General features: G+C 39.1%; 2 protein-coding genes across 4 annotated transcripts in view; one reads left to right on the top strand and one right to left on the bottom strand.

Annotated features, from left to right (window-relative positions):
- LOC136268423 (eukaryotic translation initiation factor 3 subunit F-like) overlaps positions 1-7,480 on the bottom strand; it is an 18,281-nt gene extending 10,801 nt beyond the window's left edge. The window contains exons 1-5 of the mRNA XM_066063765.1: positions 7,207-7,480; positions 5,679-5,758; positions 4,989-5,129; positions 3,644-3,735; positions 2,555-2,691 (exon numbers count right to left, since the gene is read on the bottom strand). Coding sequence (XP_065919837.1) covers positions 2,555-2,691; positions 3,644-3,735; positions 4,989-5,129; positions 5,679-5,758; positions 7,207-7,419 — 663 coding nt within the window. The 5' untranslated portion in view covers positions 7,420-7,480. The remainder of the gene's footprint in view (positions 1-2,554; positions 2,692-3,643; positions 3,736-4,988; positions 5,130-5,678; positions 5,759-7,206) is intronic.
- On the top strand, positions 7,420-23,323 carry LOC136268402 (DDB1- and CUL4-associated factor 4-like protein 1). Of its 3 annotated transcripts, none has more exons than XM_066063745.1 (11): positions 7,420-7,527; positions 8,231-8,534; positions 10,292-10,376; positions 11,093-11,148; positions 11,214-11,313; positions 11,722-11,771; positions 13,278-13,432; positions 14,270-14,394; positions 14,895-15,077; positions 15,579-15,702; positions 22,903-23,323. In XM_066063745.1, the coding sequence occupies exons 1-11, from the start codon at positions 7,524-7,526 to the stop codon at positions 23,091-23,093; spliced, it is 1,377 nt and encodes a 458-aa protein (XP_065919817.1). In that variant the 5' UTR covers positions 7,420-7,523; the 3' UTR covers positions 23,094-23,323. The 3 variants fall into 3 exon arrangements, with proteins under 3 accessions (XP_065919817.1, XP_065919810.1, XP_065919825.1); XM_066063738.1 differs by having other exon boundaries at positions 7,443-7,599; XM_066063753.1 differs by lacking the exon at positions 7,420-7,527 and adding an exon at positions 7,651-7,703.

Below are 23,323 nucleotides of genomic sequence, written 5' to 3'. Positions count from 1 at the left end.
TGCTCAGAGTCTTATTCTGTATTGGTCACAGCTCAGAGGCTTATGTGTGTTGGTCACAGCTCACATGCTTAAGGTGTGTTGGTCACAGCTCAGAGGTATATGCTGTGTTGGTCACAGCTCAGAGGCCTATTTGTTGGTCACAGTTTAGAGGTATATCTTGTGTTGGTCACAGTTTAGAGGTATATGCTGTGTTGGTCACAGCTTAGAGGTATATGCTGTGTTGGTCACAGCTCAGAAGCTTATGTTGTGTTAGTCACAGTTTAGAGGTATATGCTGTGTTGTTACAGCTCAGAGGCTTATGCTGTGTCGGTCACAGCTTAGAGATGTATGCTGGGTCGGTCTCATGTCAGTAAAGCATGCTGTGTCGGCTGCAGTCCCAGGGTTGTACTGGTCACACAGTGTCATGGCCCATAACACAAGAATTCAGCCTGCAGCCAGTATCTGCTTGAGCTGAATAACTTACTACATGTGCATGGTGTTTGTTCTGTAGGTATGCTAGGACATGTTACTCATGAAAGACCTAGAGGACCCGGAACTAAAGGATCTTTCCAGCAGGCTGCCACGCATGATAATGCACAGCCGTGCAGACAGCACCGTTAAAAAGTACTGTGGTGCTTTCAGGAGATGGATAACCTGGGCAGTGGAGCACAAGTTGCCACCCATTCCAGCCAAGTCGCATGAATTTGCATTGTATCTTCAGTTCATCAGTGAGCAATCAGGATCAAAGTTAGCAGCAGAAGAAGCCTGCAATGCGTTGTCTCTATATCAGTATTAGCGTCACCAGCAACCCACCCCCTGGTGATTTGTTAGGCCTACAGCATTCTTTAGCTGAGTCAGTGGTGAAAAAAGAGCCAATGACCATTGAGATGATCGAGGTAGTTGTTAGAGATATTGAGCAATCAGGTTCCTTGTCAGATTTGAGGTTTGCAACCGCATGTGTTCTGGGTATGCTGGATTTCTAAGGTTCAGTGAGCTGGTATATCTCACACCGGTTGATGTTGCTATCAACGGGGAGATCATGTCAATTCGAATCAGGCACAGCAAGAACGACCAGTTGAGGCAATGCGATGAGGTGGTTACCGCCAGAACATGGTCCCGGATCTGTCCTGCTGCTATGTTTGAATGTTACCTATGGAGAGTGAGAATGACAACAAGTGATGGCAGATATCTGAATCCAAAAAACAGAGAAACTGTAAGAATCTGGAAGGATAAGTTTCACCTGCTTACACAGTCAATATCTTAAGAAGTTGGAAAGTCTTGGTTTCCCAGCCCAAGAGTTCAGCCTTCACATTAAGAGGTCAAGGGGTGCCACTGCTGCAGCTAATGCAAATGTACCAGACCGTATTTTCAAAAGGCATGGGAGATGGAAAAGTGAGAATGCTAAAGATGGGTATGTGAAGGATAGTCTAGAGAATTGATTGGAGGTCTCAAGAAAAATTGGATCATATCTTCAATGAGTAACACATTCTTTGTAGCCCTAGTGTATCAATAGCCAACCGCTGTGGTGACACAAACCCATTGGGTGAGAGAGAATATGCATGTGTACTGGGGTGTATGGTGTAGTCAGGGTATGGTGTAGCCAGGGTATGGTGTAGCCAGGGTATGGTGTAGCCAGGGTATGGTGTAGCCAGGGTATGGTGTAGCCAGGGTATGGTGTAGCCAGGGTATGGTGTAGCCAAGGTATGGTGTAGCCAGGGTATGGTGTAGCCAGGGTATGGTGTAGGAGATGTAGTGTTGTGAACCAGTATGGAAAAACTGGTTATTAACTGATAATATCTTGCAAGCCAATTTAATAAGATAACCTCAAAGCATGTGTAAATATGTGATTGTAATAACTGTTATTGTAAGGCAGGATGTTGTTAGTCACTTTGGTACCACCCTAAGGCTTCCAAGTACCATGATGTCTGCTACTTTACTGACAATAACTGGTTATTCACCTTCCAATAACTGGTTTTAATAAATTCTGCAGGTTGACAGCACTAATTTTCTGGTGGTTGAACATAGTGAATTACACAGAAAATAAGCTTCCACAAGAATACATGATGGGTCGGCATCACACCTCACGTGACATAGGGGGTATATAAGGTTGGCATAGTGTGCTTTAATTCATTCTACGCCACGTGTTTAGTACGACAGTAGCAAAAACTATCAATAAAGTTGTTATACGATAAACTTCAAACTTCACTACCAAACAGAGATATGCCCTCTCTACTAGTCACTAGACACAAGGAACAGCAATTAGTTATTTAACACATTCACTGTATATTGGTATAACCTTTCCAACAGATAATTAGCCTTGCCCAATTGTTTACAAGATAGTAATGTATACATGAACCTGTATGTAGGTAACTAATTTTTGAAGGATGCCAGCTGGTGAGGACCATCGTCTTTATTGCTACTGTCTTTGTAATAGAGGAAGTACGTAGTCTTGAAAGAGACCTCCCCTTGCATTTAATCATTTGTCCCCAGATATTTAATAAGTGGGCATTAGTTAGAACAATCATGTTATGTACTCCATACACATAGTACAGGATAATAGAGTGTCTTCACTTACTATCACATCTTCGACATAAGCGATGATCTCCGTTAAATGTTGTTCCATTTGTGTTGATGCGATCTCAATGTGGTTCAAGTCCTTCATGATCTCAACTGACTGTGCATCAGACTGCTTTGTCAACTGTAGATATTTTACTAACAACACAAGATGTACAACTTTAATAATACACATTACTTCCACAGTACTTGTAATTAAAAGGAGCACAAAAATTAAACTTCTTGGGGTTGTGTAAATGTATAGGCTGTTGCCGTAATATCGATTCTGTACGTGTGTACAATTTCAAGAAAAGGCTGGAGATCAAACCATGTTACATACAGTACTGTAAAGGCAAGGGACAAGCTTTTTGTGAATTTTGCAAAGCAAAGTTGTACTGATGTCCATGCAGCTTCATGAAATATACGCAGTTGGGAATGTGTTTGAGGCTATCTGTATCACATTTAATTGTGGCAAAAGCAAGATGTATTGTTTTCTGGACTTTTCAGAATAAAAAAAAAGAAATGTGCTTTTTTTTTTGCAAAAATTCATCCCTTGAATTCATATACTGTCTTGGTGCACAATACTTCACACATCACCTATGGTTACATTAGCAAAAGTGGAAACTCATTAATAAGATCACCTCAAGAAAGTCCTAAACAAGAGCTAAGCTATACTTCATGACCTCATTAATAGGACCGCCTTTTTAGTAACTGTGTCAAGAAAGTCCCAAACAAGCTAGCCTACTTCATGACAAACCACCTCATTTTGTGACCATGTCAAGTAGGTCCTAAGGTGTACTTATAACCTCATTAGTAAGACCACCTTGGCCATAGCTGTACTCACAACCGACACTTTATACGAGGTTTCACTTCAACACAATATCAGGACTGGTACAATACACCTAATACAACACACCCTTATACTGAGTAGACACTAGATGTTCTAAAGTTGGAATTACTGATGGGAGAGGGTTTTTACAGTGAGCATGGACAGTTTACACTTCTCAGAGAAGAGGTTAGCACATGTACACAGATACATAAACTAGTTAACTAGTACATGTAAAGGGAAACATCTGTTTGATGAACAGTTGCTTTCTAAATAATTCCTCACCTCCGACCAACTCTGGTGCAAAGCTCACAATCTCTGTTTTGACTGGAGTAAAAATCACACCATCAGATTTGCCAGGAACGCCAACACGGGAACTGAAATGAGAGGGAAAAGTATTGTTAAGTGTCAGTATCATAATACAGCAAAACCTGCGCATAAGTAGAACCATGACCTTGCTAAGCTGGTTAGCATTAGACAGGTATGCAATTTATATTAATTAATGCAACGAGTTGATGTTGTGCTACTTCTAAAAACCAGGTGCCATGCAGCTAGCTAACTCATCTGGAATTAACTATAGACAGTATATGCTATGAATTAACCAACTATGTATTACTACTTTACAATAGGGTAGTTTTGGGTTGTGCAATAATATTATTAGCTAATTCTTGTATTTCGTAATTCATGAAATATTCGTAATTCGTTCAATTATGTTGCTATGCACTGCTAAGGAAGCGTTTGATACACAAACCACTTTTACCAACATATTACGCACAGAAGTATCTTCTAAACTGTTTTATAGTGTGACTAATGTGTTTCTTCCCACAAATTCTCTTGACAAAACCTCAAAGCTGCTCTTCATTTTCTTTCGCGTACGTAAGAGATACGCCCCCCCTTTCAACTCGAAGCGATAGGCTATTCCTGGTAGTGTACGAGGCCTGCATCGTTGTTTTTCAGTTGCTAAATGCCTGAAAACCTCAAGGGGAAGGTAGTCTGAGCAAAGTCGCCACACCCGTATTTCAGTCCCCCAAAAAGAAACCACCTCAGAGCAAAGTTCACCTGCGCAGAAGTTTAATACAAACTTCATTTCACTTCTTACGTAAAAGCTGCTTTTACCATTATTTAATGATTTTACTCAGGTGAGTGTGTACGGACAAACATAGGTAGATAGGTACACATACACACTTTTACGAAAACAATTTCAGTAAACCAGGCGCGTGCCCACAGCCGTGCGCCTGGTTTAAAAACTTTGAATAGGGAAATATTTAAAGCTGCAGCACTGGTTTAGAGAGATATCATTATTATACAAGTGTCTTTGTAAGCAGACGGTGTACACCCAGTTTTCCTTTTACAAACACTAAAGTTACAAGCTGATATTAAATTATGTAAAATGACACCTGTGTAGTTAACCAAAACAGCATTGCACCAATTTATGCAGGACACCTAGATTTAGTGATTGGTAACAGGTTGTGACTATATTATGGAGAGGTTCCACTGTACAAATATACAATCATTATACACATTCGGAGAAAGGCAAAAGGTTTAGAATAAAGAAAAACGTTCTAAAATGGTCTGGTTGCCAAGTGTGGCATGTCCATTACAAAGAGATTCATTATTGTCAATAACTCACCCGATGTAGCTGTTGATTTCCATGCGGCCATTTTGTATTGTGGTATCCACGGTAACATGGATTGCAGGACCATCAGAAATACGGTTGTAATAATCATGGATGAGTTTAGAATGTTCCGTAATTTCTAAACCTGTCGCAAACCTGTAAAACAGGAAATGAACGTGCAAAATAAATAGACCCCTTTCACTGTACAGTGTATATCACACCTCTACATCATAGCATTGAACAATGTTTGAATATGAAAAGAAAATTAAGTAGCCACTTTTATGTAAAACCGTCCACACCTCACCAAAATATTTTACATTTTCCCTAGCTTCAAAAACTTCTACTCATACAATACACACACACACAAAACTAAAATACTAACTGATGGGACGTTATGTGACTTGCACAAAATGACAGAACAAGGCTGCAATCATTAGTACACTAAGTAAAACTGCAGTTGGGAAACAAGTATCTTCCATCAAAAGTTTTATACAACAGTGTAAAACCCACCTATTCCAATTCACAGAATTATTGGTGAGGTGGCCTGATTTCAGGGGTCAATTTAAACATATACGCACACTAATAATAAAAATGAGACCATCACAGACAAGTGTCCTGGTTTTATAATCCTTTCTGAGAAGCTTGACTATGGATACACTATTCAGTTAGTCCCCACCACACGTTACTACATCACTACTCCCTTACCATCCTAAAATAATATCTGAGTGTTTCACTTTTTTATGTAGCTCAAACATGCCTTGGGCAAACTCCATATCAACTTGTACCTGTATAGGAGTAATAAGAGATAACAAACAGGCAGTGTGTGCTAATAAACAATACCGCTCAGTCTCTAATACACCACACTTTCAAACCTACTTAACTCCATTGGCGGCATGCCATCATAACTTACCCACAACTTGCCTACCCTGTAGTTATAAAAGTTCTGTATTGCGTTAGGGTAGGGGTGAGCAATATACTGGTTTTTAGTTGTTGTACAATATTTTTTAAAACCGAATCACTAAATTAATACGTAACATTTAGTAATACCACATACCGAGAATATCAGGAGAATATTAGCAAATTATTAAGGTTTTCAAATTGTTTAACAGCATTATAGCAGAACTTGTTACCAAAGAGTGTAGCATAGGACTACTAGTAAGGTACTAATGGGAGACCAGTCAAATATGAGAGTGATATTTGTTACCTCTGTCTAAAACGTTTGTTGGCTAACGCCTCCAATTTGTTTTCCCACTTGAAGACTAAGTACTGCATAGTCTACAATGAGACTATTGATACAATGGAAGCTTATACATATTTAGTGGGTATTTAGTAACACCACAATATTTATCCGTGATATGATATTGATCAATATCGCCCACCCCTACATTACACATTTCATAGCAAGATACACTAGTAGCGAAATGGACACGCCCATAGGGGTCAAATTCATAGGAGGATAATTGACACATTTATTATGTTAAAGTGTAAAGTTTTTTCTTTTTTTAGTACAGGTGTTAAAGTGTTCTCCAAGTTGAGTGATAGTAAAGAAAGTGTTATACCTGTACGTACATTGTAGATTCGACAGCTTATACTAGTTAAAGCACCGCCGTGCATACAATGTGGAAATAAAAGCACGAGGGCATGGGCGAGAGACTATAATATAGCATGAGGGTGAAGCTGAGTGCTATAATAGGCTCGAGACCAAACCCAAATGCTTTTATCGTACAAGTGCTTTTTGTACTTGGAATACACCACTAGTGGATTATGTCCCAAATATTGTTTGGAATATAACTGCAAGGGAAATCATTGCAAATGCGCCCTAATTTCTTGGGACCAGTATACCTTTAATCCCTTTATCAATCATCATTGGGTAGGGTGGTACAGTTCACATTGTTTACATTTGATGATTGACATCACAAACATGCACATAGCTCATGCGTTTGAAGTCAACTGAGCAGGATTAGTACAGCACAACAATTTTGCACAATTTGTCATAGTCATATAACAGTTAAACTCGTTCAAATGATACATATACTCCAAAAGCAGCTAAATAGTAGTGATGTGCTTGTAATCAATATGCTATTATTTGGGATGAACACATTCCTGTCCAATGATGAAGACAAAACCTAGGATAGATCCAGATTTCTGGAGAAACACGAGGATAATTTTAAAAATTACCATCCTTCATTACTGTAGCACAAATCACATGAACAACAGCACACAAAGTACACACCTCGTCTGCAGTTTCATTATGGGGAACCGTAAATGCGGTCTTGACCTCTAAGATGTTACGTTCGCGAGAACCCAATACAGTTCCTATGATTCGCTTTTGGGGCGTTTTGGGCGCATCCCTCCTTGCTTCTGTATCTGGACGCCTCTCATATCCTCCTACAATCGTGAACAAAGCCACCGGGTGAATGTGAACCGTCAAGTCTATTGCATCCATCTTTTTCTAATTAACGCTACGCAAAGCGTGAGTGGAAGATTCAGGTTTCCTGGCAGTATTACGGAAATATCCGTTCCGACATTGGTGAATGTAGCACATCTAATATGGGTGAGAGTGTAGTGTGGTCGGCACTTTGTACATATACTCATAGCTGGGTTATTGCACCATCCAAAACTTCAGGTAACTCAGTGATCAGCTAGGCAATTTCTGAAACCCACAATTACAAGTTTTGCATATGCTAGCAACGTATTAGAGCTACCTGCGCTGACAGAATGCACCCACGTGTATGTCATATGATTATACTAAAGTTGCTGTAATGCATTTTGTATGGGTGTATGTATTTGATCAGTTGCAAGGCCATCATTGTTTGTGATTCTTTGTATCCTGTCACTGTCTGCATCAATTTTGTAGCTACACCAAATTGTAAGTATTTGATTATAGAATACGAGTCATGACAACACCATAAAGGGAGGCACAGTATGACCAGATCAATGACCAGTTTGTAAAGTTGTTGATTAGTCGTATCCACTGATTAGGAAAAGTCCAGCTGTTATTTGCTTTTCCTAGTAAACTTTCATGTACAGAAATTCTCCCCTGTCAATTTTTAATGTTGTCTTGAATATCTGCAAGTTTTATCTGACTTGATCGTGTGGTGAAATTAAACTAACCGTGACATCTTGTGTACTAAGTGCCTGCCTATTATCTGTGTATTGAAGCTGGGAAATTTTGGTACACAATCACCACTGCTACAATACATATGTTATGTCATGTAGTGATACAACTATGTGTTATGTACCATTGTAACCTATAGATATACCTGGTTACTGGTATGACCCAGACAAGAATCGTTACTACCGCATCACTAATAATCCCTCCATGTCATCTCTAGTGAAACCATCAGTCAGTAAGCGATCTCCAGTCAAGTCAAATAGTACCAGTAGCAAGAGAAGGAAGACTTACTCCAAATTCACTTCTTCACAATCTAGTACTCATACTCAAAACTCATTGGGAAGTCGACTTACTGAAAGACTATGTCAACTTACTGCTGTTGGTAATTGTAGTAGTATAAATGAATTACTTCAGTACAGAGAATATGGGGTATCACAGTCAAGAAGGTATGGAAAGAACCTAGTGTGCGTGCGTGTTAGTGTGTGTGTGTGTGCGTGTGTATGTTTCTGTGTGTGTGCGTGCGTGCGTGCGTGTGTGTAGTGTGTGTATTGCGTGTGTGTAGTGCACATGTGTGTTGTGTGTGTGTATGTGTATAGCATGTGTGTAATGTATGTGTGTGTGTAGTGTGTTGTGTGTGTGCATGTATGTGTGTCTGTGTGTATTGCGCGTGTGTAGTACGCGTGTGTGTAGTGTGTGTTTGTGTGTGTGTGTGTGTGTGTGTGTGTGTGTGTGTGTGTGTGTGTGTGTGTGTGTGTGTGTGTGTGTGTGTGTGTGTGTGTGTGTGTGTGTGTGTGTGTGTGTGTGTGTGTGTGTGTGTGTGTGTGTGTGTGTGTGTGTGTGTGTGTGTGTGTGGGTGTGTGTGCATGCGTGCGTGTGTGTGCACGGACGTGTGTGTGGAGGGGACTTCAATATTTCCCCTTGTTATCAAATGCCGTATGATTGCTCTATTAGAGTAGTTAATTGCTTTAATTTTGCCCCCTAAGGATATATTGTATAAGAAATTACAATTTTTCATGTACTCATCATGCAACATATCCTGTCAGTTGTCGTAGTACCCCCTGCTGTAGGTTTAGATGATTCTGTAATTACACAGTCCTAGCTGCTTCATACATGGTATATTGTACTGCTACTAGTCTATGTATGCATTATGATGTGTGAAGTTAATGTAAAATTTTACTTTATTATTTGCTACAATGTGTTATTGTATAGTCAAATATTTATTTATCTTGTGTAATTGACTGGACTGGATATTGCATCATCACACGCTTACCAAGTATTTAGTACATACTGTATTTACTGTATAGTATAGTTTTGGTGTCATACAGCTGTACATATGTGTTGGTTAATATAATCATGTACAGTGGGTACCCGATATTCTAACCTCAGTTATTCGAGCAACTGATTACCTGAATGTCAAAAGTGACTGTTGTATTACAATACTTTGTCATTAGTGTGCACTCTATTAGAGTGATTGAACAAAGCTCTGTATATACATCGTTATCCAAACAATTTCACTTATCTGAACACTTGGATAACTGTAGGAACAAAAGTGTTCAGATATCTGAGATCCACAGTGTCATTGGTGATGTATTATTACCACTTTTTACCGGCTGATCTGATCCCAGTACATTTAGATGAGAAATAGCCAATCTGCCAATGGCAATGCTTTGTCATAGACGCATTATTTACAAGAAACGACTAATATTTCCAATGTGGCAGCTACCTTAATTCCTAATGACTTATAGTACTGGTTGTTGGTTTTGTTGCTATCAATTGCAATTATCACGTATATGGCTTCAATAATTGTTTCATGACTTACTACTCAAATCAACTGTTCTAATAATCATAATCACTGGCTTCTTTTAAGGAAATTATCGATTATATTTTTCTGTAATAGTCCATTCAACTTGCTGCACATGCCACCATCTTAAAAGAAATCATAAATAGTATCAGTTTTGGTCTCAATCGTTTATACCATAACCGATACAGATAATATTATGATATTACCAAAACTGACTGATACCAATAATATTGGTAATGGTGCGCGTATATCTAAGGGTCATGTGTTGTATTGGTTGGTGTGTTACACTGATGTGCTGTGTTACACTGATATGCTGTGTTACACTGATATGCTGTGTTACACTGATATGCTGTGTCTGTTGGTATTGCTTTTGCAGACTTTACGTGATGTTTGTTATTGCAGGCTAATGTACTCTGGTATTCCTGGCCTGTTAAACTCTTCTGTTCAACTTTATGATTTCAACCATTGTGTCATCAAACACATTGCAGTGAGTGGTCACACTAGTTTGTTGTTGTAATAAACTCTAGGCCTAATATTCAGTACTACTAACAACATGGGTTCAAGTTATTATGGTCGTTATGATTATGGTACACTGCACAAAAAAGTAACAAAAGTTGTGGTGGTTTGCACACATTCGTTAGGTGCAAGGCTTTGCGAGATTGTTACATAGGCATTACGAACATTATGTGAACTATGTACCCTGTTGTGTTGTATTTACTAATTGAATCAGACTGTAAATCATAAGCTGTTGATATAAGGTTATGCTTTGCTCCTATTGGTGTTAGGTAACCTAGCAACAGACAAAAAGCCTGCATCACTTAACAACTTCTTTGTTACTTTTTTGTGCACTGTAATTTGAGCTGTGGCTACTTTTAGATCACGACACATGTTAAGGTTGTTAAACAAGAAGAACAAAAGGACAAATTTCATGCTAACGTACAAGTGGAAATATTTTTACACACATTAACAACTTTATTATGCATTACGCCTGCACTTATATTCTTTATTATCTCTTTCCTGGGGCCTAGATTTAGAGTGCCTTCTTTTGTACACTTTACAAAAATCATTGTAAAGTACATCAAATACTTACAGTACATTTATAGAGAAAAACAAGGGGTCTGTGGTGTTTTGAGATCAACCTTGAATACTTAATCACTAAGTTGTGTGTTTTACTTAGCACTATGTGTACTTTTGTGTTCACAGATTCATCCAACAAACGAAATCATCGCTGTTTGTGTTAGCCATGAATCGAGGGACTTGTACGTGAGTTCATGAAGTGACATGTCACACACATAATATTGTGTATGTTTGTTGTGTTCTGTAGTTTATACACCTTCGACCTTTGCACTAATTCATGGGAAGCATCTAATCCTGTTTTATCTATTGAGAGAAGAAACCCACTAGGGTTTACAGGACGCTTGGAGGTGTGTGCATTAGTGTATATAGTACTAGCTAGAGCTAAAATGGATAATTTTGTGAAGATTTATAAACATTTGAATATGATTTTGGATGGTATAAAATTTTGATCTTTTTCAAGTGGTCAAGTCCTCTGTCATAAAGGTGTACCATAAACATCACACATCTTGTAAACCAAGTATATCCTATACAAATCCCCATGTTATTTGATTTGTGTTGTAAAAGAGTATTTAATATTAAATGTGCAAGTCAGTTCAGATTAAAACAGTGTGATATGACAAGCTTTTAATAGCATCAACAATGTCAAACTCTTCATTGCAGTAGACCCTCAGTTAGTGTACCCTCATTTATCTGAAATTGGAAATGACTGTTCTATTAGAGTATTTAAAAAGTTATAGACGTGCATTCATTTCTAGGGTGTAACTGATATGAAATTTTTATGTGGAGGAGAAGAAGACATGTTAGCGTATCCTTCACTGTAATAATCATGCAAAGCACCATACATACTCTACATATATACACATAGGTATGTATGTACTCTGTAGTATGGTTATACAAGTAGTATTATGTAACTTCCTATATATACCATTTTAGCGTGGGCATTGATAGGCGCTACTTGGAGTTCAACTCTCATATTTCCCAGGCCATATCAAGGGAATGCAGTTTGCTCATGGCTTTGATGCCCAACCAGTTCAAAGATACAAAATAGTTAAACTCCATATTGAGTGACATGGAGCATTGCGTTGTGGGATTCAGTATCAGTTTCTTTGCAAGGCTGAGTGTAGTTACAAAATATTTATTGATAAATGATCACTAAAATTGTTTGGGTGATGCGTGGATGCGTAATTAGCCACAGCATCGTGCAACTAAACAAGATCTTCACATTGAAAATCTAAGTACTTATAGCCTTAATGTAGTACCAAGAGTTCATAATACAGTAGTACTAAAGAGTAAAAAAAACAAAACATAATTGTAAGTTGCAACATTATGTGTTGAACCATAATGACGTGTGAATAGTGTTCTGAGGGCTATTAGCCCATAATCATTAAAACCACAATCAATCATATACCAGTGTATAGAACAAATGGGGTGAATGCTCTGTAGTTGTTTACTTATACGATGGCTGCTTGGGATTTGCTGATATATAGCTGAAGGTGAGATCCATTTACAACATGGCAATCAATCCTGCCTCTTCATACACTAAGGACAGTGCATGTTTGTCTGGATATCTCCAAATATAGGGTTTTGCAGTGACCTCACTGATGTGTAGAATTTTTGATCCAGCAACCCATGCTGTGTGAAGAACTTCGTGCATGAAGTTTTGTAAAAAAATTGTTAATACCTTTCTCCAGCAAGTATATAACAATAAACATATTTCTGATCTCCTTGTCTTGGTGGAAAGGCAAACTAATCAACATTTTAAATACCTTGCTTTCCTTATTAGTGATACACACACACACACACACACACACACACACACACACACACACACACACACACACACACACACACACACACACACACACACACACACACACACACACACACGTACACACACACACACACGCACACACGCACACACACACGCACACACACACACACTTTGACAAGCTACTTTGTGCATGATATTACATACATGTTGCTTTGTTTTACACACGTTGTCCTATTTATGTTGCTTGTTTCATTTTATCATGTCTTCATTGGGTTTGTGCTATAGTTACAGTGGTCCTTAGTTATCCAAACTATGGAAGTGACTGTTCTATTAGAGTATTCTGCCTAAATTGTATAGTCTATTAGAGTATTTAACTGAGCTCTGAATGGGTTTCGTTTATCTGAAAGTTCCATTATCTGAACACATCTGGGGCCCAATAAGTTCGGATAATGGAGGGACCACTGTAACATTGCTTTTTATCAATTAAAGTACTCGATCCTTACTTTTCTAATGGTATTTACACTTAACTTTTGTAACTAGCTTTTCATCAATACGTACCCAACCAAACTCTAGATTTGCAGGTGCAACAATTCACCGGTTGTTTGATAATGATGGTGGTGGTGAATGTCATGAATACTCAATAGATGAATGCTTTGGTTTCTCATGGAATCCAAGGATGAATTTGATGGCGTTTGGTTAGTAAGACTGATTATTTTTAAGTACAGTGAAATCCTCCTCCCCCCCCCCCCCCCCAACTTTATGGATAACCCTGATTTGTAGGTAGACCCACACCTATCTACGTAGGTCCCAAATCCACAAGTACTGCAATTACATCCTTTAACCTAAGGCCACATAAATTTAATTATTAGTTTCTCATCCTCCTGCACTCAAAATAGCAGTGTGGGAGGGCGGATTTTTATTTTATTTTTAGTGAGAAACTAATATTTAAGTAATAGCTGAATTAGCTAGTTAAAATGACTGAGAATACAGTTTTCTTAGACTGCTCTAGCAAGGTGCCAACTTTTAAAAGGTGCTGGATGGCTGCACTAAGCCACCAGTGGTGCAAAAAAATCCTTGATGAGGTAAGAAAAACGGCAATGCGGGCGGGGATGAGAAACTAATAGTTAAGGTTATGTGGCCTAAGCCAACTTTTTATGAAGGATAAAACAGCATTGTACAGGTCAATAATTCTGGATAACCTGGTATACAGACACATTCCAGTAAGCACATACAATATGGAAACCTGTAGTCTTCCAGGTAAAATACTGCATGTAAGCCGTCCTCTATGCAATTCTCAGGTAACATAATTAGCTTTAGCTAAGTATGCTGATAAATGAATTGTGTTTTTGATTGTCATCCACAATTGGATGGTAGTCAATGTTGTATTGTAGATTTTGTATACAGCTAGAGAGGTATTTCTACACAGCTAAGACAAAAGATAAGGTCTGGCTGCACAAGATTTATTTTTTAGCTATATAGATACCCAACCTTTGCTAGCACAATGAGTTTATTCCAGTTATACGGTGTTGTAGGTGAAGGCAAACAAGTGTGGGTAGTGAGTGATTGGGTAGAAGATTATTATGACCACCCAAATGCAGGAGTCTCAGAGTACTTTGCTACTGACAGTGATGTACTGTGTACTCAGTTTGGTACAAAGGTATGTGATACATGTGGATTTATAATACAGTTAAGTGGTGAATGATAATCATCTACAATAGGCTCTATACATACGACAGAAATGCTTTCATTATTTTAGAGCATAACTTGTGAAGCATGCTAGCATATAACATGCAGATCCTAACTCACTTGTAAAAATAGCATGTCATAGAAAAGATTGATATACTCTAATAGAGCAGTCCAGTAAGTATTTGACATAACTGTTTTATTAGACTATGGCAATCAAATGTTTTACAATGCAACCAAATTGATAAGTTTTTCATAGGTAACAATACTTGCATTATTATCTATTCAGTAACTGCAAAATTTATTAGTTAAACGTTGGAACTGAGTCATAAACATTATCAGCATATTAAGCAGTGTGTTTGAGGACTGCAGCATGGTAAAAGTAAGCATGCTGTGTGTACATACACATTGTATCACCCTCCAAAGGTAAATATTTAGTGCCATAAAAATTATGTGCTTGTCCATATCTTTCAGACTCCATGTGTGATGTGTGGTACTAGAAATGGCAAGATCATCTTGTGGGATATTAGGGAGTTGAGGGGTCACGCTCCACCCACTATCATGTTACAAGTTCACAAAAGAGTAGGGAATTCAGTCACCTGTCTAAATGTACTACGAGATGAGAACTACTTGATAAGCACTTCAGCTAATGGAACGGTTAGTGTGTACAGCTGAATGTACAGGTGTGTATGTAGTGGTACAAGTCTCTGGACTACACGTGCAGATCCAGCTACAGTGGAACCTCAGTTATCCGGGCCCCACTTATCCGGATTCTTAGTTAACTGAACTACAGAAATAACTGTTCTATTAGAGTAGTGACTGTTCTATTAGGGTAGTTGATAATACTAAAATTAAAAAAAAAATTATAGGTTATTTATACAGTTTCAGATTACAGACTTTTCAGACTAATAGACTACCCCTGGTCCCAAGGAGTTTGGATAACTGAGGCTGCACTGTATGTACATGTATGCATAAATGGGTGCTTAGCCTACACTGTATTGCCTTAGCTCACACTATCATTTTGGCCCACACTGATTTTTGTGCTTTTAAGTATGTGGAAAACATGTGTATATTATGTCAAATTAGTTATACCAGAATCTTTATACAGTAGGTAAAGGCACTTGACTAGGGTTTATATTGTGTTCATGCTACACGTAGGTATTAGAATGGGATCTGAGAATGAGAAGAGTGGTGATGCCATTTTCACATGGAGTAGTGGATGAATCATCTTTCTTCTATACTAAAAGCAATGTTGATAGTAAAGAAATGTTTTTGACTTCAGGTGAGAATTAGCAAAGCTTTAGGTTGTCGTCAGAAATACCGACAAATTGTTAGTGGCATATCCATAGTTATGCCATATTGTAGGATTAGGGTTGATATTAGGTCGGGTCAACTGGGTCATGTTCATTTTTGCTCCAACCTGGTTTGTATAGTATCCTTGTCTGACCAAAATTGTGCATTGCATTTTGTGTAGTGATTATATTTAACGTCTTGTTGGATAGTGACAGTTGGAAGTGCAATGCTCAGAAATAGATCAGTGCTAGTGATCTAAGAAAAATAGAAAAGAAGTAGAGTGTTATGCAATTTCAAATATAGCTATGTGACTGCTCTATTACAGTATTTCAACTGTTTGATGCTTATCTATCAATGATCACTCATCGAGAAAGCACCAATACAGCAAAAAAATGTTACAGTTGTCTAGTTGGAGCCACGCCAACTCTTGCATATGAGAGTACGTAGTGATAAATAAGCTTGCCTATAGGTGTTACAGTTTGGTTTATATACATATTCACTTTTGCTGTTGCTAATATAATATAGGAGCTAAGTGTAGTACTGCCTGAACATTACAAGTGACATACATTTTATACGTATATGGAAATCTGTAAAATTATCACCACAAGTTCGCCTTTTCTCGTTTATTGAGAAGTAATAGGTGTTGAAGCCTTTTGTAATATGCTATGAAATACAGTGTTATTACTGTACTTGTGGCAACAGTTTGGTGACTTGGACACCCCACACTTCTTTATAGTATTGTAGGTTGTTAATATTCTGTATGTCCTTAGTAAATTGAAAAGAAGGGTTGACTAGATGTTCTAATTCACTACTCTGCTAATTGTCTCCTGCGTGCATCTACTGCCTTTCTCATGATCAGCTGAGTATGGCTACAGAGAGACGTTCAATTAAATATCACATACCAGACAGTTCAGGCTCACCCCAATATGTTTTATCATCTGTCTAGTATAAAACCAATTGAAGTACCCACAATGAAAAGTTTAGCACACACCCTTGTTATTGGTACAGACAATGTGCTCAACTCTGAAAAATGGCCGCTTAGGTGCATTTATTATTATAATTATACATCACCCCCCTCATGAAAGAATGGTCAGTAGAATAACCTAGATACAACAGAACAAACCAAAAGAAAGAAAACGTTACACAAAAATGACCTAGAAATACTACTAGTACTACAAGTTACAACAATGATTCAAAGACCCCTTGACAAAGCATCTGCCATCAGCGTTGAAACCGGGTCGGGTCATCCGGGTCATCCGGGTCTGACACGGTTTACAATTTATCCGGGTCTGACCCGGATTGGATCACGTGAGAAACGAAATTGTTAGTTTGACGACGTGGAACTTATAAACGCTACCGCGTAGCTCTTTCGTGAGCCACGCCCACCTATCGCATTACCAACATATGCTCAGCCACGCCTATTTGTTAGTAAGTGCAGTATGTAGCACGATACTGAGGGTATCTATGGTGAGGGGTAGCTATTGTCAGTAGGTGAAGACTTTTTTTTTTTTTTTTTTTTTTGGTCTTCAACCTACAGCTAGGCTGAAGTTGCAATATTTACTCAACACGAATTGAACGCTCAAAATGTAGACTCGTTCGCTCGCCCGAGACTAGCCGAAACACATCTCGGCTTTAATTAATCCGGGTCACATCCGGGTCAAATCCGGGTCAGTGGGTCATCCGGGTCAGCAGTAGTGACCCGGTTTCAACGTTGTCTGCCATGACATTTTGCTTTCCTGGGATGTGGTGTATATTGAGGGTGTACTCTTCTGGCATCAAACTCCACTTCAATAACCGTTGATTCCGGTTCTTTGCACGGTTAAGGAAAACTATAGGATTGTGATCAGTAAAAATGTCTATAGGAAACAGAGTTAAATTTCTTTGAGAAATAACAGGTTGGATGCTCTAACTTATGCACATCTTGCTTGAGGACAGCTACCTCTCCCAAATCACTGGCGTCCACGTGTATGATGAATGGTTTCTTGAAGTCTGGCATGGCTAACACGGGGCAGTGATGAGTATCCTCTTGATCTTACAAAAAGCTTGCTGTTGACTATCTGTCCAAGTAAAGCTGTGTTTCTTCTGAAGGAGTCTTGTCAGAGGCTCAGCCACAACTGCAAAGTTCTTGCAGAACTTGCAATAGAAACTCACCATCCCCAAGAATTTCATTAGTTGGCTCTTGCTTGTGGGCAGTGGTGTAGCCAGACCTTCAGGGATGGGTGGGCACACTCACCCACATGTTTCACCCCATGCAACTAACTAGTACAAAATACGAGTCCATCCTTAGTGGACCCTACATACGTTTGGTTTAAAAACTGTTTCAAAAGTGCAGATATGTATCCAGCTAGCTAATAATAATACACTACACTGCTGCTCCTGCAGCTTATTTAAGTAATCTATGCTACTGCATGAATGATATAGAAGCTAGAAATGAAAACTAACTTATTACACCTCCTTGTCTTGTTCTCCTGTACTTGCACACAACTCTTTATACTCCAGCCTGACTCTTAAGATAATCGTATGGCTTAATTCAGTCACTTCTGAATATTATCCATCTTCAACCGACTTGTGTAACACCAGAGAATTTAATTTCTGTCTATCACTTTTGGTTATGAAACCTCTCCAGCAACAGAATCTGTGCTGTTACTCACAACTCAGTATTCTGGATGTGAAAAATAGTCTGAATCCCCCTTTCTCATGTTCCTGTTTTTCCCCGCCTAAAATTTGGATGGCGTGATGTTGTGCATTAAACAGAAAGGACTGAAATGACTTGGATCACGTGATGTAATTATTGAACTTATCTCAACATCAACTGCTGATTTACAATGAAAATATTGCACTGCTGAGGTGCATACTACTTGTTTCTTGTTTGTAGTAGCAATAGCAAGTGAGCACCACTGTCCTACGGAAATTTGGGTGGGCACATGCCCAACCAGGCTATGCCACTGCTCGTGGGTATGGGAAAATTGGTTATGGCCTCTACCTTGGCCTGAATGGGCTTGATACTCCCTTTACCCACAACATTCCCCAAATACATAACACAAGCTTGACCAAACTCACTCTTGGCCAAATTGACAGTCAGCTTGGCTTATCTGAGACATGTCAAAAACTGCTTCATTCTCTGTACGTGCTGCTCCCAAGTGTCACTAAAATGTCAATATCATCAATACACCCCTTGCATCCTTCCAGGCCCTCAAGAACCTACATTGGAAAGTTGTGGGCACATTTTTTTTCAACCTGAAAAGCATAACTTTGTACTGGTAAAACTCTGTAGGGGTCTTAATGCTGTTATCTCCTTGGCTAAGGATGTTAAGGGAACTTACCAACATCCCTTTAAAAGATTGAATTGCTCACATATTCTGCACTACTGCCAATGCAATCTTCTACCCGGGGAATGGGGTATGAGTCAGTCTTAGTTATCAGATTCACCTTGCGGAAATCTGTACAGAATCTGTACCTTCCATCGCCCTTTGAAACCAGCACACACAGAGAACTCCATTGGCTCTTGCTGGGTTCAATCACATCATTTGCCAACATGTAGTGTATTTCCTTCTTCATAGCCTCTAGCTTTACCGGATTTACACTCTACAGGTGCTGCTTGGTGAGGCGGGAATCCCCAACACCCACATCATGTGTGATACAAGAATGATCTGAGGTGGCACATCAGGAAATGCATCAATAAACTCCCTAATCAGTGAAGAAAGCTGCATTTGCTGTGAGCAGGTCAGATAGCATAACGTTGTTCCCAAATTAACTAATACAGCAGAATTCATCAGTTTCGTATTGTCACTTGTGATGTCACATACTGATGGCACTTCCGCAAGATCTACAAGTCCCTTCTGAACAACCAGAACTGGAACAGGCTGTTTAGCTGGTTGTCCACTACTCTATCTCTCAACATATGGCTTCATTGTTCACATGGCACAAATGCTGAGTCTTCCACCTATCAGGAGTGTTAATGACATAGTCCACCTCATTGACTTTGTTAGCCACTGAATAAGGACCAGAGTATCTTGTCTGAAGAGGGTGGTTCTAATGGGGTAGTAACACAAGGACCTTGTCTCCGACCCTAAAATGATGTTGCTTGGCATTCTTGTCATACCATCTCTTCATCTTAGTCTGTGCTGACTTCATGTTCCTCTGTGCTAACTCACAAGCGACAGTTAGTCTGTTACGGAGAGTAGATACCTGGTCTAGTAAGTTAGTAGGGGGTTCCTCTCTTAGCCAGCCTTCAATACTTTAAGAGGCCCACGAACAGTACATCTGAAAACTAATTCAAATGGGCTAAAGCCCAGTGATTCCTGGACTGTTTCATATTCTGCAAAAAGTAGTAAATGGATTCCCTGGTCCCATTGTTTGTCATACTGAAAGCAGTAAGCATGGATCACGTCTTTCAGAGTTTGATGATGTTCAAGTGCCCCTGGGACTCAGGGTGGTATGCTGCTGATTTATGTTGTTTGATCCCTAATTGATAAGTGGCCTGTTGCATGACACTGGACATGAAATTCGAGCGTTGATTTGACTGTAGCAAGGTTGGCAGGCCAACAAATCAGAAAAACTTAACAAGGGATTATACAATTAGAGGAGCCTTATTATGATTGCCTCGGGAAAATGTGTAGATCTGCACATAATTGTAAGTAGGTATTGGTTACCTGATTTGGTCTTGGGCAGAGGACCAATGCAATCAATAATAGTCTCATTGAATGGTTTACTGCAAGCCGGAATGGGCTTGAGAGGTGCCACAGGGATTGTTTTCCGACCATCTGGCACACATGACAGGATTTGCAGTATTCAGAAATGTCTATTCTAAAATGTGGCCAGTACTTTTTGATATCACGATCTGGTGAACAACTGTCCATTCCTCATCAGCTGGAATATCTCGTAAATGCCATTTATGCACCAACACTCCTGAAACACTGACCTTGATGACTGGCTTCAGCTTTGCTAACCACATATTGGGATAATTGGGTGATTTCATCATTGCTCTCCCGATCACAAATGTCTACGAGAGATGGAAAAATCACTGTCATCCACTGGTGATGGAGCCCCATTCACAGTGTGTCATTCACTATGCACTGTCTGAATAGGTTTAACAGCTGAATTGCTACCATCTGGAGTGATTGACTCATTGTTTGGGTCTAGGCTAGCTTGTGTTTGAACACGACGTGCAGCAGCTCATGTTACAACACATGCTGAAAAGGTCTGTGCTAGCCCCTCATTAGTGGAAGTCAAATACAGAACATTGCTAGGATTGCTGATAACCTGTGGATCAGGTCGAACTTCACCACCTGCTAAGTCGTTACCAAGTATCAGAGAGATACCTTCTACAGGCAAAGTAGGCCTTATACCAGGTCCTGACACTAATTCTGATTTGAGGAATATCTGGTGAAGTGGAGCATTGATCACATACAACCCTATGCTTTGTATCAGTACACTAGTTCTAATAGAGGTTCGGTCAGAGAGTGGCAATGTGTTATCAACTAACAGGTGACTGGGTGGCTTCAGTATCACGTATAATCTTCACTGCAATAGTTTCTCCATCCTCTGAGAGGGACACATACCCTTCAGAAACAAACGGATGATAATTAGTTGAGGAAGGTGATTCATCGCTATTCTTGACTGGAGGGACACTACGAGTGGCAAGAGAGTTTACTTTTCTGACCAATAGATCGCCAGAGGGATTATTCCTTTTCCGTTCTAAAGTCCAACATTCTGAAATCACATGACCTTGACGCTTGCAATAGTTGCATATGAGACTGTCTGCTTTTCAATGTAAGTCTTGATATTTGGTAACCAACTCTTGAATTCTACTGAAATCATCTGACAAAGCTTCTCATAGTCCTTTGCTACTTCTTTCGATGTGCACCAGTGTTCAAATAGAGCTTCCTTTGTGCAGGCAGATTCTGTGTATGTCTGTTTCTCTTCCTTTCTACACTTCCTAAAATTTTTGTCTGTATACAAGTTCGTTCACTTTCAAAACAACCTGCTTAACATGATCACACTGTGAACTTTGCTCAACACTTAAAACGGAATATACCTCCCTGGTTTTGCCAGCTAGTACACTTTGCAGTAACACCATCCACACTTCCTTTGGCCATGCTAGACTCATTGCCACTTTCTCAAAATGGAGGAAGTACTTGTCTACTTTTTTTCTTGAAACTGGCAAAAACCGTATGTGTTTGCTTACATCAAATGCTGTGGATACTTCAGGGGATTTAGTTGGTGTATCTACAGCTTCTCTAATTCTTTCATCTTAATTAAGCTGGACGGAAAATTCCTTCTCTTGTATCTCAAGTTCATGTAGCTTTAGTTGGCTTTCTTGTTCCCACTCACGATCCTGCAATTCTAGGTGTTTAAGCTCTAGCATGCACTGTTATCCACGGTGCGTGAAGATAAGTCTTCAATGCTTTCCTCAGGAACTAATTCTTCATTGACTAAATATTCCATAACCATCTTACAAAGTTTGTCCTTCCTAGCTGTGGTGGTTGTTGATAGTTTAAAATATGTGGCAATTCGTTGAAGGTATGTGTAAAGTTTGGACAACTTGGAGCGAAGGTTCATTAACAAAAGTTTCCTGATTAAATTCAGTGGACATTTTGTACAAAATATTAATAGAATGCAACAAATAGCACCTAAAACCTGTCAAAAGGAAGCAAAATAACCACAAAAATGACAGAATAATGATGGAACACCTTTGTGGGTACCGTTACCCAGGTACCAAGGACTTTGAGTGGTTGGTTAAAAGTGATCGTGGACATTTTGGTGAAGTCCACACTTAAAGCTAAGATAATACTGACTTCTGAACAGTCTCGAAGACAAAGACAGCTGCAACAATAGTTTCTTTTGTCGTCTATGTCGATTAGGAGGTTGGTTTTCGATGTATCGACTCCCGTGCAAGCCCCCAGATTTGTTAAGGTACGGACAACATGCTCAACTCTGAATAACACCCGCTATGCACCTAGGCGCATGCTCATTTATTATTATAATTATACCACTACACCTAGATTACAATGCAAGTCAGTTGCTGGTCAGTGATGGTGACTTGATTTCAACCCTGATTTGTACTATACACTGTTTGTGCCGCATACTTTATGTGGTGATAAATTAGCATTCAGTTTGCTGAATTTTCTTTGAAATTCTGTACTAGAAACTCGAATCATTACATACTTCTGTACATTTACCTATGTAGCAAGTCAGTCAAGTATTAACATGTGGTCACTACTAAATGGTCACAAGCTACAGAGTGTTCCAGTACTAGCTGACAGCCATCACTTACCTGCAGTGTGCTTCACTCATCACTGCTCTGGGGGTAACAGGTACTGTCCTGTCTTGATAGCTGGAATTGGGTCATCACTCAAGGCATACTCAGTAACTTCATAATACTCATGCAAGCCAACAATTTTGTGTATGTACTGTTTGTATGTACTGTACGTATGTACTGTACGTATGTACATAAGTGTACATTTGAAATGTGCATGTATGTACGTAGCTAATGTTACCAATGTTGTCATAGCTATCATAGCTGTATTATTCAAGCTAGCTGTAGCTAATTATACATACAGGAGCCCGTAATCGTCTATTATACAGTAGTTATTTATGAATGTAAATTA

The sequence above is a fragment of the Dysidea avara genome, chromosome 1, assembly GCF_963678975.1.
Source record: "Dysidea avara chromosome 1, odDysAvar1.4, whole genome shotgun sequence".
NCBI lineage: Eukaryota > Metazoa > Porifera > Demospongiae > Dictyoceratida > Dysideidae > Dysidea > Dysidea avara.
The sequence above is the reverse complement of the archived record's forward strand: the minus strand, read 5'-3'. Positions and strand labels throughout refer to the sequence as shown.

Excerpts from the sequence above, each read along its gene's own strand:
- LOC136268402 (XM_066063738.1), top strand. The coding sequence starts at position 7,524 with ATGGGTGAGAGTGTAGTGTGGTCGGCACTTTGTACATATACTCATAGC. Across the intron at positions 11,772-13,277 it reads GGAGAAGAAGACATGTTAGC|CTTTTCATCAATACGTACCC; the intron begins GTATCCTTCACT and ends TTTTGTAACTAG. Across the intron at positions 15,703-22,902 it reads AGAAATGTTTTTGACTTCAG|CAAGTCAGTCAAGTATTAAC; the intron begins GTGAGAATTAGC and ends TTACCTATGTAG.